The sequence below is a fragment of the Scyliorhinus torazame genome, chromosome 16 (genome assembly GCF_047496885.1).
Source record: "Scyliorhinus torazame isolate Kashiwa2021f chromosome 16, sScyTor2.1, whole genome shotgun sequence".
In the NCBI taxonomy this organism is placed as follows: domain Eukaryota; kingdom Metazoa; phylum Chordata; class Chondrichthyes; order Carcharhiniformes; family Scyliorhinidae; genus Scyliorhinus; species Scyliorhinus torazame.
The window spans coordinates 18,494,498-18,511,366 of record NC_092722.1 but is presented as its reverse complement, the minus strand read 5'-3'; the positions used below and the strand labels follow the sequence as shown (position 1 = coordinate 18,511,366).

Here is a 16,869-nt window from a genome sequence, read left to right as displayed (position 1 = left end):
TTGTTTCTGGTACAGGTTTCTCACTGGTACAGGTTTCTCACTGGTACAGGTCTGTCACTGGTACAGGTTTCTCACTGGTACAGATTTGTTACTGGTACAGGTTTGTTTCTGGTACAGGTTTGTGACTGGTACAGGTCTGTCACTGGTACAGGTTTGTGACTGGTACAGGTTTGTTTCTGGTACAAGTTTGTCACTGGTACAGGTTTGTCACTGGTACAGGTCTGTCACTGGTACAGGTTTGTCACTGGCACAGATTTGTTTCTGGTACAGGTTTGTTTCTGGTACAGGTTTGTGACTGGTACAGGTTTGTCACTGGTACAGGTTTGTCACTGGTACAGGTTTGTCACTGGTACAGATTTGTCACTGGTACAGGTCTGTCACTGGTACAGGTTTGTCACTGGTACAGATTTGTTTTTGGTACAGGTTTGTTTCTGGTACAGGTCTGTCACTGGTACAGGTCTGTCACTGGTACAGGTTTGCCACTGGTATAGGTTTGTTTCTGGTACAGGTTTGTTTCTGGTACAAGTTTCTCACTGGTACAGGTTTCTCACTGGTACAGGTTTCTCACTGGTACAGATTTGTCACTGGTACAGGTCTGTCACTGGTATAGGTTTGTTTCTGGTACAGGTTTCTCACTGGTACAGGTTTCTCACTGGTACAGATTTGTCACTGGTACAAGTTTCTCACTGGTACAGGTTTGTTTCTGGTACAGGTTTGTCACTGGTACAGGTTTCTCACTGGTACAGATTTGTCACTGGTACAGGTCTGTCACTGGTATAGGTTTGTTTCTGGTACAGGTTTCTCACTGGTACAGGTTTCTCACTGGTACAGATTTGTCACTGGTACAAGTTTCTCACTGGTACAGGTTTCTCACTGGTACAGGTTTCTCACTGGTACAGATTTGTCACTGGTACAAGTTTCTCACTGGTACAGGTTTGTTTCTGGTACAGGTTTCTCACTGGTACAGGTCTGTCACTGGTACAGGTTTCTCACTGGTACAGGTCTGTCACTGGTACAGGTTTCTCACTGGTACAGATTTGTCACTGGTACAAGTTTCTCACTGGTACAGGTTTCTCACTGGTACAGGTCTGTCACTGGTACAGATTTGTCACTGGTACAGGTCTGTCACTGGTACAGATTTGTCACCGATACAGATTTGTTTCTGGTACAGTTTTTAAAAATATATATATTTTATTGAAGTTTTTCAAACAAAGATTTTCCGTTTTTACAACTTAATAAAGGAATATACATTAAACGTTATTTAAATAATATATTAAACTAACAACAGATGGAAAAAGAAATAAACAAAAAGCGAATATCAACAACTAACTAAGAAAAAACAAGAACACAGAATCATATGCGCTCTGTGTAGAACCTTAAATTGAATCAGGCTAAGCCTGGCACACGAGGACGAGGAATTTACCCTACTTAGGGCATCTTTCCACAGCCCCTCCTCAATCTCTTCCCCCAGCTTCTCTTCCCATTTTCCCTTCAGCTCCTCTACCATCGCCTCCCCCTCGTCTTTCATCTCCCTGTATATTTCGGACACTTTCCCTTCTCCAACCCATGCCCCCAAAATCACTCTATCCTGGACCACTTGTGTCGGGAGCCGCGGAAATTCCCTCACCTGTTGCCTCGTAAATGCCCTCACTTGCATGTATCGGAAGGCATTCCCTGGTAGAAACTTATATTTTTCTTCCAATGCTCCCAAACTCGCAAACGTCCCGTCCACAAACAGGTCCTTCAGCTTCCTAATTCCTGCTCGCTGCCAACATTGAAATCCCCCATCTATCCTCCCCGGGACAAACCTGTGGTTATTCCTTATCGGGGACCACACCGAGGCACTCGTCACTCCCCTATGTCGTCTCCACTGCCCCCAGATCTTCAAGGTCGCCACCACCACTGGGTTTGTGGTGTACCTTTTCGGGGAGAATGGTAGCGGCGCCGTCGCCAGCGCTTTTAGGCTCGTTCCCTTACAGGACGCGATCTCCAACCTTTTCCACGCCGCACCTTCTTCCCTCATCCACTTACAGACCATCGACAGATTGGCGGCCCAATAGTAGTCACTCAGGCTCGGCAGTGCCAATCCCCCTCTGTCCCTACTGCGCTGCAGCAACCCCCTCTTTACCCTCGGGGTCTTTCCCGCCCACACAAAGCTCATAATGCTCCTGTCTATTTTTTTGAAGAAGGCCTTTGTAATCAGGATGGGGAGGCACTGAAACACGAAAAGAAACCTCGGGAGGACCACCATTTTAACCGCCCGTACTCTGCCCGCCAATGACAGGGGCACCATATCCCACCTCTTAAAGTCCTCCTCCATCTGCTCTACCAATTGCGTCAGGTTAAGTTTATGTAGGGTTCCCCAGTTCCTGGCCACCTATATCCCCAGGTATCGAAAATTCCCTGCTACTCTCCTCAGCAGCAGAGCATCTATCCCCCTGCCCTGTTCCCCGGGGTGCATCACAAAAAGTTCGCTCTTTCCCATATTTAATTTGTATCCCGAGAACTCTCCAAACTCCCTGAGTATCTGCATTACCTCTGGCATCCCCTCTACCGGGTCCGCCACATATAGCAGCAAATCGTCTGCATATAGTGACACTCGATGTTCCTCTCTCCCTCTAAGCACCCCCCTCCACTTCTTAGAGTTCCTCAGCGCTATGGCCAATGGTTCAATTGCCAACGCGAACAGTAACGGGGACAGGGGGCACCCTTGTCTTGTACCCCTATGTAGTCGAACGTATCCCGATCTTTGCCTGTTTGTAACGACGCTTGCCACCGGGGCCGCGTACAAGAGTCTAACCCATCTAATGAACCCCTCCTCGAACCCAAATCTCTTCAGCACCTCCCACAAATAGTCCCACTCCACCCTATCGAATGCCTTCTCTGCATCCATCGCCACCACTATCTCTGCCTCCCCCTCCGGTGGGGGCATCATCATCACCCCCAGCAACCTTTGTACATTGGCATTCAATTGTCTCCCCTTAACAAACCCTGTCTGGTCGTCATGTACCACCCCTGGGACACAATCCTCTATCCTTGTCGCCATCACTTTGCCCAGCAGTTTGGCGTCTACGTTTAGGAGGGAGATGGCCCTGTATGACCCGCACTGCAGCGGGTCTTTGTCTCGTTTCAGAATTAGTGATATCATCGCCTCCGACATTGTCGGGGGTAATGTCCCCCTTTCCTGAGCCTCATTAAAGGTTCTCGCCAAAAGCGGGGCCAACAGGTCCATATACTTCCTGTAAAATTCCACCGGGAACCCATCTGGTCCCGGGGCCTTCCCTGCTTGCATGTTCCCAATTCCTTTGATCACCTCATCCACCTCAATCTGCGCCCCCAGACCTGCCACCTCCTGCCCCTCCACCCTCAGGAACTCTAGCTGGTCCAAAAAGTGTATCATTCCCTCTTTCCCCTCCGGGGGTTGGGACTTGTACAGCCTCTCATAGAATGTCTTGAACACCTCGTTCACTTTCCCTGCTCTCTGCTCCATCTTTCCCGTTTCCCGTTTCGTCCCTAACTCCTCCAATCTCTCTCGCCGCCCCCCTCTTCCGAAGTTGTTGGGCCAGCAGCCGGCTCGCCTTTTCCCCATATTCATATTGCATCCCCTGTGCCTTCCTCCACTGTGTCTCTGCCTTTCCCGTGGTCAGCAGGTCAAACTCCGTCTGTAATCTTCGTCTTTCCCTGTATAGCCCTTCGTCTGGGGCCTCCGCATACTTCCTATCCACCCTCAAAATTTCCCCTACTAATCTCTCTCTTTCTTTACCCTCTTGTTTCCCCTTGTGGGCCCTGATGGAAATCAGCTCTCCTCTAACCACCGCCTTCAGCGCTTCCCATACTACTCCCACCTGGACCTCCCCATCGTCATTGACCTCCAGGTATCTTTCGATACATCCCCTCACCCTTCGCATACCCCCTCGTCCGCCAGTAGTCCCATGTCTAATCGCCAGAGTGGGCGCTGCTCCCCTTCCTCTCCCAGTTCCAGATCCACCCAATGCGGGGCGTGATCTGACACGGCTATAGCCGAGTACTCCGTTCCTGCCACCCTCGGGATCAGTGCCCTTCCCAAAACGAAAAAGTCTATCCGGGAATATACCTTGTGGACGTGGGAGAAAAAGGAAAACTCTTCACCCATCGGTCTGGCGAATCTCCACGGATCCACTCCCCCCATTTGCTCCATGAATCCCTTAAGCACCTTGGCCGGTGCCGGCCTTCTCCCGGTCCTGGATCTGGATCGGTCCAGCCCTGGGTCAAGCACTGTGTTAAAGTCCCCCCCCCATTAGCAAGTTTCCCACCTCCAGGTCCGGGATACGTCCCAGCAATCGCTTCATGAATCCCAGTTCGGGGCATATACGTTCACCAGCACGACCGCCTCACCCTGCAATCTGCCACTCACCATCACATATCTGCCCCCACTATCCACCACTATGGTCTTAGCCTCGAACGATAGACACGTTTCCCCACCAGTATTGCCACCCCTCTGTTTTTCGCGTCCAACCCTGAGTGGAATACCTGTCCCACCCATCCTTTCCTTAGTCTAACCTGATCCGCCAACTTCAAGTGCGTCTCCTGGAGCATAATTACGTCCGCCTTCAGTCTCTTTAAGTGCGCAAACACCCTTGCCCTCTTAATCGGCCCATTTAAACCTCTCACATTCCACGTGATCAGCCGGGTTGGGGGGCCATTTACCCCCCCCCCTCGTCGACTAGCCATCCCCTTTTTTAAACCATCTCCTCACCCAGGTCTCACGCACCCGTCTGTCCCCAAGACGGCGCCCTCCCGTCCCGACCACCTCGTCTCGTATCAGCACCCCCTTACTATCAGCAACAACAACCCAGTTAATCCCCCCCCCCCGGATCTCCCTCTAGCTTGATTACCCCCCCCCATATTGCTTCCAGAAGTCAGCTAACTCTGGCTGACCTCGGCTTCCCCCGTTCATCCTTTGACCTCCCTGCGTGTGAGGCTCCCTTCCTTCCTGCGCCCTTTTTCCCGCCATAGTTTCCATAGCGCGGGAAAATACCCGCGCCTTCCTCTCGGCCCCGCCCCTAATGGCGCAGTTCCCTCATTCCCCTTTCCTGTCCCCTTTTCCACCGGCGCCCACATTTCTTCATCTCCCCCACATCGGGGGGAGAAAAAATTCCCCGTCCAACATTATTATACATTAGCCCTCCCCTCTCCCCACTTTACATTTCTGTGCCACCACCTCGCTACCCCTCTCCGGGCATCAATTTCTCAAGTCTAGTCCAATTTCTCTTCCTGAATGAATGTCCATGCCTCCTCCGCCGTCTCGAAGTAGTGGTGTTTGCCCTGATGTGTGACCCACAATCTCGCCGGCTGCAGCATCCCAAATTTGACTTTCTTCCTATGGAGCACCGCCTTGGCCTTGTTGAAACTTGCCCTCCTCCTCGCCACCTCCGCACTCCAGTCTTGATACACGCGTATCACCACGTTCTCCCACTTGCTACTCTGTGTCTTCTTAGCCCAGCTCAGGACCATCTCCCTGTCCCTGTAGCGATGGAACTTCACCACTATTGCTCTTGGTGTTTCCCCTGCCTTTGGTCTTCTCACGAGGACCCGGTACGCTCCCTCCACTTCCAGGGGGCCCGTTGGGGCCTCAGCTCCCATTAGAGTATGGAGCATCGTACTCACATACGCCCCAGCTTCTGCTCCCTCTGTTCCTTCGGGGAGACCTAAAATCCGTAGGTTCTTCCTCCTCGAGCTGTTCTCCAGGGCTTCCAGCCTTTCTTTGCACCTCTTGTGTAGTGCCTCGTGCGTCTCTGTTTTTACCACCAGGCCCTGTATCTCGTCTTCGTTCTCGGCTGCATTTGCCTCCACTCCACAGAGCTCCATCGCCTGGACCTTTTGTGTTTCCTTTAGTCCCTCGATTGCCAGTAACATCGGCGCCAGCACCTCTTTCTTGAGCTCCTCCACATATCGTCGGAGGAACTCCTGCTGTTCCGGGCCCCATACCATCTGGGCTCCCTCGGCCGCCATCTTGCTTTTCCCTTCTCTTCTCTGCCGCTGCTCCAAAGGATCCTCCGCAATCTGGCCACTACTGTCACTCCTTTCCATCCACACCCGGGGGGACTCCTTCCTTTGTCACCTCACACTGGGTTTGGCCGCAAAAAATTTCCGTTGGGGCTCCCGATAAGAGCCCAAAAGTCCGTTGAAACGGGAGGTGACGAAATGTGCGGCTTAGCTGGTCATCGCCGCAACCGGAAGTCTCTGGTACAGTTTTGTCACTGGTACAGGTTTGTCACTGGTAGAGATTTGTTTCTGGTACAGGTCTGTCACTGGTACAGGTTTGTCACTGGTACAGATTTGTTTCTGGTACAGGTTTGTCACTGGTACAGGTTTGTCACTGGTACAGATTTGTTTCTGGTACAAGTTTGTCACTGGTACAGGTTTCTCACTGGTACAGGTTTGTTTCTGGTACAGGTTTGTCACTGGTACAGGTTTCTCACTGGTACAGGTTTCTCACTGGTACAGGTTTGTCACTGGTACAGGTTTGTCACCTGTACAGGTTTCTCACTGGTACAGGTTTGTCACTGGTACAGGTTTGTTTCTGGTACAGGTTTGTTTCTGGTACAGGTCTGTCACTGGTACAGGTATGTCACTGGTACAGGTTTCTCACTGGTACAGGTTGTCACTGGTACAGGTTTCTCACTGGTACAGGTTTGTCACTGGTACAGGTTTGTGACTGGTACAGGTTTATTTCTGGTAGAGGTTGTCACTGGTACAGGTTTCTCACTGGTACAGGTTTGTCACTGGTACAGGTTTATTTCTGGTAGAGGTTGTCACTGGTACAGGTTTCTCACTGGTACAGGTTTGTTTCTGGTACAGGTTTCTCACTGGTACAGGTTTCTCACTGGTACAGGTATGTTTCTGGTACAGGTTTATTTCTGGTACAGGTTTGTCACTGGTACAGGTTTCTCACTGGTACAGGTTTATTTCTGGTACAGGTTTGTCACCGGTACAGGTTTGTCACCGGTACAGGTTTGTCACCTGTACAGGTTTCTCACCGGTACATGTTTCTCACCGGTACAGGTTTCTCACTGGTACATTTGTCATCGGTACAGGTTTGTCACTGGTACAGGTTTGTCACCAGTACAGGTTTGTCTCTGGTACAGGGTTGTCACTATTACTGGTCAGGGACTTGTGCAGTTTTTCTATTGGTACAGAACTGGCACTGTTGCAAGTTTGCTAATGGCACTGGTGCACATCTGTGACTAGTACAGACCTAAGGCTGGAACAAATTTGGCACTGGTACATACTCTTATCTATTTGGCTCTGTCCAGTATTAAAGGCATTCTGTATTACACACAATTGCGAGTCCTGTTCTAATGACTTCTGATTAATTGTCTCCTTCCTCTGATCTCTGCAGATGTGGATGAATGCCAAGTCCATAACGGTGGTTGTCAGCACAAGTGCATCAATACCCAGGAATCACATTACTGCGAGTGTAAATCAGGCTTCCGACTTCACACTGATGGGCGAACCTGTATTGGTGAGTATTACAGATCTACAGACTGAATTAACCTAGCAGTGATTCTCTGACATTCTGCCAAGGCCAGTACTGCCCACTCCTGTCCACAAGCAGCCCCTTCAGTGTCAGCATTCCCCCAACCTCAGGAATGCTTCCCAGTGCCTCTCTATTCCATCAGTAAGATCACGGCGGAAACTTTTAGCAGAATTGTATATAAACATTGGTTGTAAATGAACTGTGTTTGTCCGGTTCCCTCATCCTACAGCCTCACTCTGTTCCTGTATTGTCGGCCTCACTATTCCCATACTGCAGGTGCCTCACTGTTTCATCCTCCTGTTGACCTCAGTGTTCTTGTGTTTAGGCCTCCCACTGGCCTTCTATTGTAGGCTTTAGTACATTGGTCAATGCCCTCTGACTTTCAGTGATCTGTATCAATTTTTAATGAATCTTTATAGGGTTTTATCCACACCCCCATCAGGTAGTGGGAGTCATAGGTAGGTAGGTAAGGTGTAGCCCTGACTTCCCCAACTCACAGTGCCTGAGTGCGGCTCCCATTTGGGGAAATGGGATTGTGTTATTAGCTCAAGGAGTAGAAGGGTCTGCTGATATGGTGAAATGATATAAAGTCATAAATGCTCTTGTGGAACATAAAAGCTGACATAAACCTGTTGGTCTGGATGGTCTTTTCCTGTGCTGTAAAGTCCTACGGGCGGGATATTCCAGCCCTTAATTCCCACCGGCGGGAAATTCCGGAACTGCCGAAGTCAACAGGCTCCCCGGTGAGGGGGCGGGCGAACCATGCAAAAGCCCATACAGATTGGAGGGACCAGACCTCTGCTGGCGACTAGTGGCTTGCCTCGTCCGCCGTGGGAAAATCAGCTGTCTGGGGAGGAGAGGGGAGAGAGAAAAATCTCGGCCTCTGTGTATTGCTTAGCACGTGCCCACATTTGAAATGACAAGTTTAAATTATTTTGTTTTTGTAGTTCAGTAGTTAAATTGTGACATTGATTTCTAAATGTAGTTTGAATTATTGCAGAATAAACACAATCCTTACATACTCTTGGCAAGAGCAATCGAGAGTTACCCCATTTATTAATGCTCACAGTGAGAGGAGCTGTGCCGTGCACAATTGTACCCACGAGAAGGAAATATTTTCCCAAACCCGATCCCATTCTGCTGTCACTTAGAGGGCCAAATCCTGGTGGGTTGGCAGACACAATATTAACCTCTTGCCTCTGGTATTGAGTGCAATTATTCAAGTGATAGAAATGGCTGTGATTGAGGAGGAATGTTTGGAAGATACAATGAAGGCTGAATAAATACACAAGGTTTTAATATAGCAACAATATAACTGGAGTAAGCCCAGGGAGCTTTGAATTCGGGCCAAAGCTAACTTTGGATGTTAATCGTGCTTCTGCCCAGTTTCAGACGATTCTGTCATTAGTGATGACTGAATTACACTCGGCTTAGATTCTTACGATTACTTACTTTCCAAAATACTGAGCTAAAATCTATCAGTGAATGTACAGGTACAATGCGGGTCAGCCCCACCTCAAATTCTACCAAGATTTAAACCTTTGGCTCACAAGGTTGATCCAGACATTACTGTTGCTCTCAGCTCCATTGCCCATTATTGAAACTGGTTGCCAGGTTTTTTGAAAATGGAGAAATCCGGACCGAACCCATTGGGATGACTTGTCTCAGTCGCGTCTTTGTCAAGTCTCCTTGGCCTAACTTTGAGTTTGATCATCACTCCTATTTGATACCACAAATGGAAACAAAAAAGCTGGTATTTTAATGAGAAAGAAAGACTTGTGGAACATGGCGTCCCTTTGCATTGCCCTGTGATTACTGGAAAACATTTTGACTGATGTGTCAGCTCTGACTTAGCTGGAGAGCGCACATTCTCAGGGTTAGACTTTGGGGTTCAAGCCCCAATCCGCAGAGTACAAAGTTGGGACAGTACTCTATGGTGCATTTCCGGAGGCACTGGCTTTGGCACGGGACACTTATCTGAGGATTGTCCTCAAAGCTAGACATAAAACAATCCCATTATACTTTCTCAAAGAAGAGTGTGGGAATTCTCACCAGCACCCTGGCCAAATTTATCCCAACATTAGTCTGACAGATTACCTGGTCATTGTCACATTGCAGTCTGTTGGACTTTGCTGTGTGAAAACTGTGTGCCGTGTTTCTTACATTAGGACTGGGGCCACATTGCACATAATATTTTGTTGGTTGCGTAATGTTCTGGAACATTCTAAGGTCAAGTTAGAGGCTATAGAAATGCAAGTTCTTCCTTCAAAATTGATTGAACTCGATGAAAATAATCAAAAGCGTTGTAAAAAAAAGCATCGTTCTCCCCGTGTGTGCGTGGGTTTCCTCCGGGTGCTCCGGTTTCCTCCCACAGTCCAAAGATGTGCAGGTTAGGTGGATTGGCCATGCTAAAATTACCCTTAGTGTTGGGTGGGGTTACTGGGTTATGGGGATAGGGTGGAGGTGTGGACCTTGGGTAGGGTGCTCTTTCAAAGAGCCGGTGCAGACTCGAAGGGCCGAATGGCCTCCTTCTGCATTGTAAATTCTATGAAAAGGGGCTGCTGACTCACCGCCGCATAATCGCACCAAATTAATGTCGACCTCATTGAATGAAGAGTTTTAAGACATTTTAATATGGCTTTACCCCTGGGTGAATCTGGTACTGCAGATTGCAACACATAAAGGAACACCCCGACCCATTTAAAATTAAAACAAAACAAAAACGGCTAACTCCTGTGGAGAGTGGACATTCCATTCCTTCAGCCCAGGTACTGAGGATAAAAATATACCTCCTGATGTGGTGTGATTGATAATAGGTTTAGGAATATTACATCCTAAGATGGGGATTGTGCTATTTTTCTGCTTGACTGTGTGTCCCTTTGCGGCCAGAAAGTCTAATCGCTGCTTCGTAACACTGGTTGATATTATTCATGGAAGAGACTGTGGACAATCTGGTCCCTTTTATGTTTCTGGAGTGTTTCTCTAATTCCTTTGAAACATAATGCAGGATGTTCTGTGTGACACTTGCCCAATGTACCATATTTCTAATATGGATGATACAAATAGATGATTCTGATCTGTTTATTGTGCATTTTACTGATTTTAACTGAGATCAATGGCACTGCATTCCTGGTTTTATTTCCTCGAGGGGGTAATATTAACCTGTCATCCCCCTGTGGGAAACTGACAGGATCAGATTGGCTGCCCCTTTTACACCCCACCCGATTTTCATTGAAGTCAACAGAAAGTAAAATCAGGCAGGGCATCAAATAAGATTAAACAGTATAAAATTCATCTCATTCCTCCTTCTCCTGAGCTCCGAAGAAGTCTTGTGCACTCAAAACATTGGGGCCAATTCTCCATTTGAGAGAATAGTGCTGCTGCTGGGATTGAATCGTGAGTGTTCGACATGGACAAAAGTGGTGCCAGACCCACAGCGATTCAGGTCCCGTTAGTGGGCTAGCAGCGGGACCACGTCGAATTCCAATGCATGCCGACCCTCACCCCAGCCCAGTTCATGGCACTGGATGCGCTGGAGGACAGCCATCCTGTTGTTAAATCCAGAGGATACCTAGGGGGGTGGTCTGGGGAGGCACCCATACCACCTGTGGCGCTAAGTTGCCAGTGGGCAGTCAGTGGTATGCACAGCCGCATGGCTGCCCTATAGGCTGCAGCAATGGCAGTCTGTGCCCGGACACCCCGACCCCATGGCCCACCTCATAGCCGCCGCTCCCTACTACCCCCAGCCCTGGCAGAGTCACCCCAGCCAGCGGCACAACTGTCAGCACACTACAGCAATGTTGGGCGTGGTTTGTACCCCCTCCCGCACCCTCAGCAGCTACGAAGCCTGTGTCCCGATTTGAAATACCACAAGTGAACCACACCCTCGGTAACTGCTCCTGGCGGAGGCAGAGCACCACGGAAGGCCCAGGAAATGCCGGGTCAGGCCCGTTAATGATATGCCAATGGCCTTTACTGTACAATTTGCATGCCCACACCAGCCTGCGGCGTGGAGCGTATTCACACCGCTGCCGAGCGACCAGAGCATGGCATTCCGTTTGGTACCCACCACCAACCTTGATTTTCGGCTGGCTCCAAATTCTCCGTCCAATCATGTTTCCCGATTCTGGCATCAGCCGACAGAGAGTCCCACTCATTAACTGGGTTTCTCTCCCCATAGATGCTGCCAGACCTGCTGAGGTTTTCCAGCATTTTCTGTTTTTATTGCGTAAAACAGCTCCCTGCTGGGCAGCTTAGATTAAAATTAGCCCCAGTGTGGCACAGTGCCATTGGCTCCTTTACATCCACCTGAGGGAGGTTGGGTTTGGCACCTCATTCAAAAGATGGCACCCCTGACTGCTGGGTCGCTTGGAAGACTGATTGGATGGAGCCGGGTTGGGGGGGCGGGGGCAGGGCGGGCTGGGGCGTGATGGAATGCAGAGAGCTGTGTGCGGGGTGGCACAATGATAATGTGATGTTCTGAGACACCACTGGGGTATACGGATTTAGTCTCTTTTACCTTCAGAATTGCCAACCATGCCCTTGGTAGCACTTTACAGAAACAAAATGCCAACGCCCCACGGTGGCAGTGTTCTTTGGCGCTCACTAACCATCAATGCTAAAAATGCTGGCAACAAAATTTCTTCTTTCCCCTCCCCTGTCCCCAGAGCTGATGATTCTCTATTAAAGATGTGTCAACATTCAATGATGCTGACACAATTATATTGATCTGGGTGTGAAGCTGGGTGTGTGTATATTGATCCGGGTGTGAAGCTGGGTGTGTGTATATTGATCCGGGTGTGAAGCTGGGTATGTGTATATTGATCCGGGTGTGAAGCTGGGTGTGTGTATATTGATCCGGGTGTGAAGTGGGTGTGTATTGATCTGGGCGTGAAGCTGAGTGTGTGTATTGATCCGGGTGTGAGTCTGGGTGTGTATATTGATCCGGGTGTGAAGCTGGGTGTGTGTGTATTGATCCGGGTGTGAAGCTGGGTGTGTGTATTGATCCGGGTGTGAAGCTGGGTGTGTGTATTGATACGGGTGTGAAGCTGGGTGTGTGTGTATTGATCTGGGTGTGAAGCTGGGTGTGTGTATATTGATCCGGGTGTGAAGCTGGGTGTATGTATATTGATCCGGGTGTGAAGTCGGTGTGTATTAATCTGGGCGTGAAGCTGAGTGTGTGTATTGATCCGGGTGTGAGTCTGGGTGTGTATATTGATCCGGGTGTGAAGCTGGTTGTGTGTGTATTGATCTGGGTGTGAAGCTGGGTGTGTGTATATTGATCCGGGTGTGAAGCTGGGTGTATGTATATTGATCCGGGTGTGAAGTCGGTGTGTATTAATCTGGGCGTGAAGCTGAGTGTGTGTATTGATCCGGGTGTGAGTCTGGGTGTGTATATTGATCCGGGTGTGAAGCTGGTTGTGTGTGTATTGATCCGGGTGTGAAGCTGGGTGTGTATATTGATCCGGGTGTGAAGCTGGGTGTGTGTATATTGATCCGGGTGTGAAGCAGGGAGTGTATTGATACGGGTGTGAAGCTGGGTCTGTATTGATCTGGGTGCTAAGCCGGGTGTGTGTGTATTGATCCGGGTGTGAAGCTGGGTGTGTGTATATTGATCCGGGTGTGAAGCTGGGTGTGTGTATTGATACGGGTGTGAAGCTGGGTGTGTATATTGATCCGGGTGTGAAGCTGGGTGTGTATTGATCTGGGTGTGAAGCTGAGTGTGTGTATTGATACGGGTGTGAAGCTGGGTGTGTATTGATCTGGGTGTGAAGCTGAGTGTGTGTATTGATACGGGTGTGAAGCTGGGTGTGTATATTGATCTGGGTGTGAAGCTGGGTGTGTGTATTGATCAGGGTGTGAAGCTGGGTGTGTGTACATTGATCCAGGTGTGAAGTTGGGTGTGTGTACATTGATCCGGGTGAGAAGCTGGGTGTGTATATTGATCCGGGGGTGAAGCTGGCTGTGTGTGTTGATCGGGTGTGAAGCTGGGTGTGTGTATTGATCCGGGTGAGAAGCTGGGTGTGTGTATATCGATCCGGGTGTGAAGCTGAGTGTGTATTTTGATCCGGGTGTGAAGCTGGGTGTGTGTATATTGATCAGGGTGTGAAGCTGGGTGTGTGTGTATTGATCCACGTGCGAAGCTGGGTGTGTGTATTGATCCGTGTGAAAAGCTGGGTGTGTGTATATTGATCAGGGTGTGAGGCTGAGTGTGTATATTGATCCGGGTGTGAAGCTGGCTGTGTGTATATTGATCAGGGTGTGAAGCTGGGTGTGTGTATTGATCTGGGCGTGAAGCTGGGTGTGTGTATTGATCCGGATGTGAAACTGGGTGTGTGTGTATTGATCTGGGTGTGAAGCTGGGTGTGTGTATTGATCCAGGTGCGAAGCTGGGTGTGAGTATTGATCCAGGTGTGAAGCTGGGTGTGTGTATTGATCCGAGTGTGAAGCTGGGTGTGTGTATTGATCTGGATGTGAAACTGGGTGTGTGTGTATTGATCCGGGTGTGAAGCTGGTTGTGTGTATTGATCCGAGTGTGAAGCTGGGTGTGTGTATTGATCCGGGTATGAAGCTGGGTGTGTGTATTGATCCGGATGTGAAACTGGGTGTGTGTGTATTGATCTGGGCGTGAAGCTGGGTGTGTGTATTGATCCAGGTGCGAAGCTGGGTGTGAGTATTGATCCAGGTGTGAAGCTGGGTGTGTGTATTGATCCGAGTGTGAAGCTGGGTGTGTGTATTGATCCGGGTGTGAAGCTGGTTGTGTGTATTGATCCGAGTGTGAAGCTGGGTGTGTGTATATTGATCCGGGTGTGAAGCTGGGTGTGTGTATATTGATCCAGGTGTGAAGCTGGGTGTGTATATATTGATCTGGGCGTGAAGCTGGGTGTGTATATTGATCCGGGTGTGAAGCTGGGTGTGTGTATATTGATCCAGGTGTGAAGCTGGGTGTGTATATATTGATCTGGGCGTGAAGCTGGGTGTGTATATTGATCCGGGTGTGAAGCTGGGTGTGTGTATATTGATCCGGGTGTGAAGCTGGGTGTATGTATTGATCTGGGCGTGAAGCTGGGTGTGTGTATTGATCCGAGTGTGAAGCTGGGTGTGTGTATTGATCCGGATGTGAAACTGGGTGTGTGTGTATTGATCCGAGTGTGAAGCTGGGTGTGTGTATTGATCCGAGTGTGAAGCTGGGTGTGTGTATTGATCCGGATGTGAAACTGGGTGTGTATATATTGATCCGAGTGTGAAGCTGGGTGTGTGTATATTGATCCGGGTATGAAGCTGGTTGTGTGTGTGTTGATCCGGGTGTGAAGCTGGGTGTGTGTATATTGATCCGGGTGTGAAGCTGGGTGTGTATATATTGATCCGGGTGTGAAGCTGGGTGTGTGTATATTGATCCGGGTATGAAGCTGGTTGTGTGTATGTTGATCCGGGTGTGAAGCTGGGTGTGTGTATATTGATCCGGGTGTGAAGCTGGGTGTATGTATTGATCTGGGCGTGAAGCTGGGTGTGTATATATTGATACGGGTGTGAAGCTGGGTGTGTGTATATTGATCTGGGTATGAAGCTGGTTGTGTGTGTGTTGATCCGGGTGTGAAGCTGGGTGTGTATATTGATCCGGGTGTGAAGCTGGGTGTGTGTGTATTGATCCAGGTGCGAAGCTGGGTGAGTGTATATTGATCCGGGTGTGAAGCTGGGTGTGTGTGTTGATCGGTGGTGAAGCTGGGTGTGTGTGTATTGGTCCGGGTCGGAAGCTGGGTGAGTGTATATTGATCCCGGTGTGAAGCTGGGTGTGTGTATTGATCCGGGTGTGAAGGTGGGTGTGTGTATATTGGTCCGGGTCGGAAGCTGGGTGTGTATATTGATCTGGGTGTGAAGCTGGGTGTGTGTATTTTGATCTGGGTGTGACGCTGGTTGTGTGTATTGATCAGTGTGTGAAGCTGGGTGTGTATATTGATCGGGTAGGAAGCTCGGTATGTATATATTGATCCGGGTGTGAAGCTGGGTGTGTGTATTGATCCGGGTGTGTAGCTGGGTGTGTGTATTGATCCGTGTGTGTAGCTGGGTATATGTGTATATTGATCTTTGTGTGAAGCTGGGTGTGTGTATTGATCCAGATGTGAGGCTGGGTGTGTGTATATTGATCCGGGTCGGAGCTGGGTGTGTGTATTGATCCGGGTGTGAGACTGGTGTGTGTATTGATCCTGGTGTGAAGCTGGGTGTGTGTATTGATCCGGGTGTGAAGCTGGATGTGTGTATTGGTCTGGGTTTGTGGCTTGGTATGCGTGTATATTGATCCGGGTGTGAAGCTGGGTGTGTATATTGATCCGGGTGTGAAGCTGGATGTGTGTATTGATCTGGGTGTGAGTCTGGGTGTGTGTATATTGATCCGGGTGTGAAGCTGGGTGTGTGTATTGATCCGGGTGTGAAGCTGGGTGTGTGTATTGGTCCGGGTGTGAGTCTGGGTGTGTGTATATTGATCCGGGTGTGAAGCTGGGTGTGTGTATTGATCCGGGTGTGAAGCTGGGTGTGTGTATTGATCCGGGTGTGAACCTGGATGTGTGTATTGATCTGGGTGTGAGGCTGGGTGTGTGTATTGATCTGGGTGTGAACCTGGGTGTGTGTGTATTTTGATCCGGGTGTGAAGCTGGGTGTGTATATTGATCTTGGTGTGAAGCTGGATGTGTGTATTGATCCGGGTGTGAAGCTGGATGTGTATATTGATCCGGATGTGAAGCTGGGTGTGTGTATTGGTCCGGGTGTGAGTCTGGGTGTGTGTATATTGATCCGGGTGTGAAGCTGGGTGTGTGTATTGGTCTGGGTGTGAAGCTGGGTGTGTGTATATTGATCCGGGTGTGAAGCTGGATGTGTACATTGATCCGGGTGTGAAGCTGGATGTGTACATTGATCCGGGTGTGAAGCTGGTGTGTGTATTTATCCGGGTGTGAAGCTGGGTGTGTGTATTGGTCCGGGTGTGAGTCTAGGTGTGTATATATTGATCCGGGTGTGAAGCTGGGTGTGTGTATTGGTCCGGGTGTGTGTCTGGGTGTGTGTATTCATCCGGGTGTGAAGCTGGGTGTATGTATTGGTCCGGGTGTGAGTCTGGGTTTGTGTATTGATCCGGGTGTGAAGCTGGGTGTATGTATTGGTCCGGGTGTGAGTCTGGGTTTGTGTATTGATCCGGGTGTGAAGCTGGGTGTGTGTATTGATCCGGGTGTGAAGCTGGGTGTGTGTATTGATCCGGGTGTGAAGCTGAGTGTATATATTGGTCCGGGTGTGTAGCTGGGTATATGTGTATATTGATCTTTGTGTGAAGCTGGGTGTGTGTATTGATCCAGATGTGAGGCTGG

At 49.4% G+C, this 16,869-nt stretch overlaps 1 protein-coding gene across 2 annotated transcripts in view; it reads left to right on the top strand.

Annotated features, from left to right (window-relative positions):
* The window catches only part of LOC140392612 (uncharacterized), a 518,519-nt gene that overhangs the window by 319,030 nt on the left and 182,620 nt on the right, over positions 1–16,869 (top strand). For both annotated transcript variants that reach the window (XM_072478033.1, XM_072478034.1), the window contains one exon: positions 7,382–7,504. In XM_072478033.1, the coding sequence (XP_072334134.1) occupies positions 7,382–7,504 (123 nt within the window). The remainder of the gene's footprint in view (positions 1–7,381; positions 7,505–16,869) is intronic.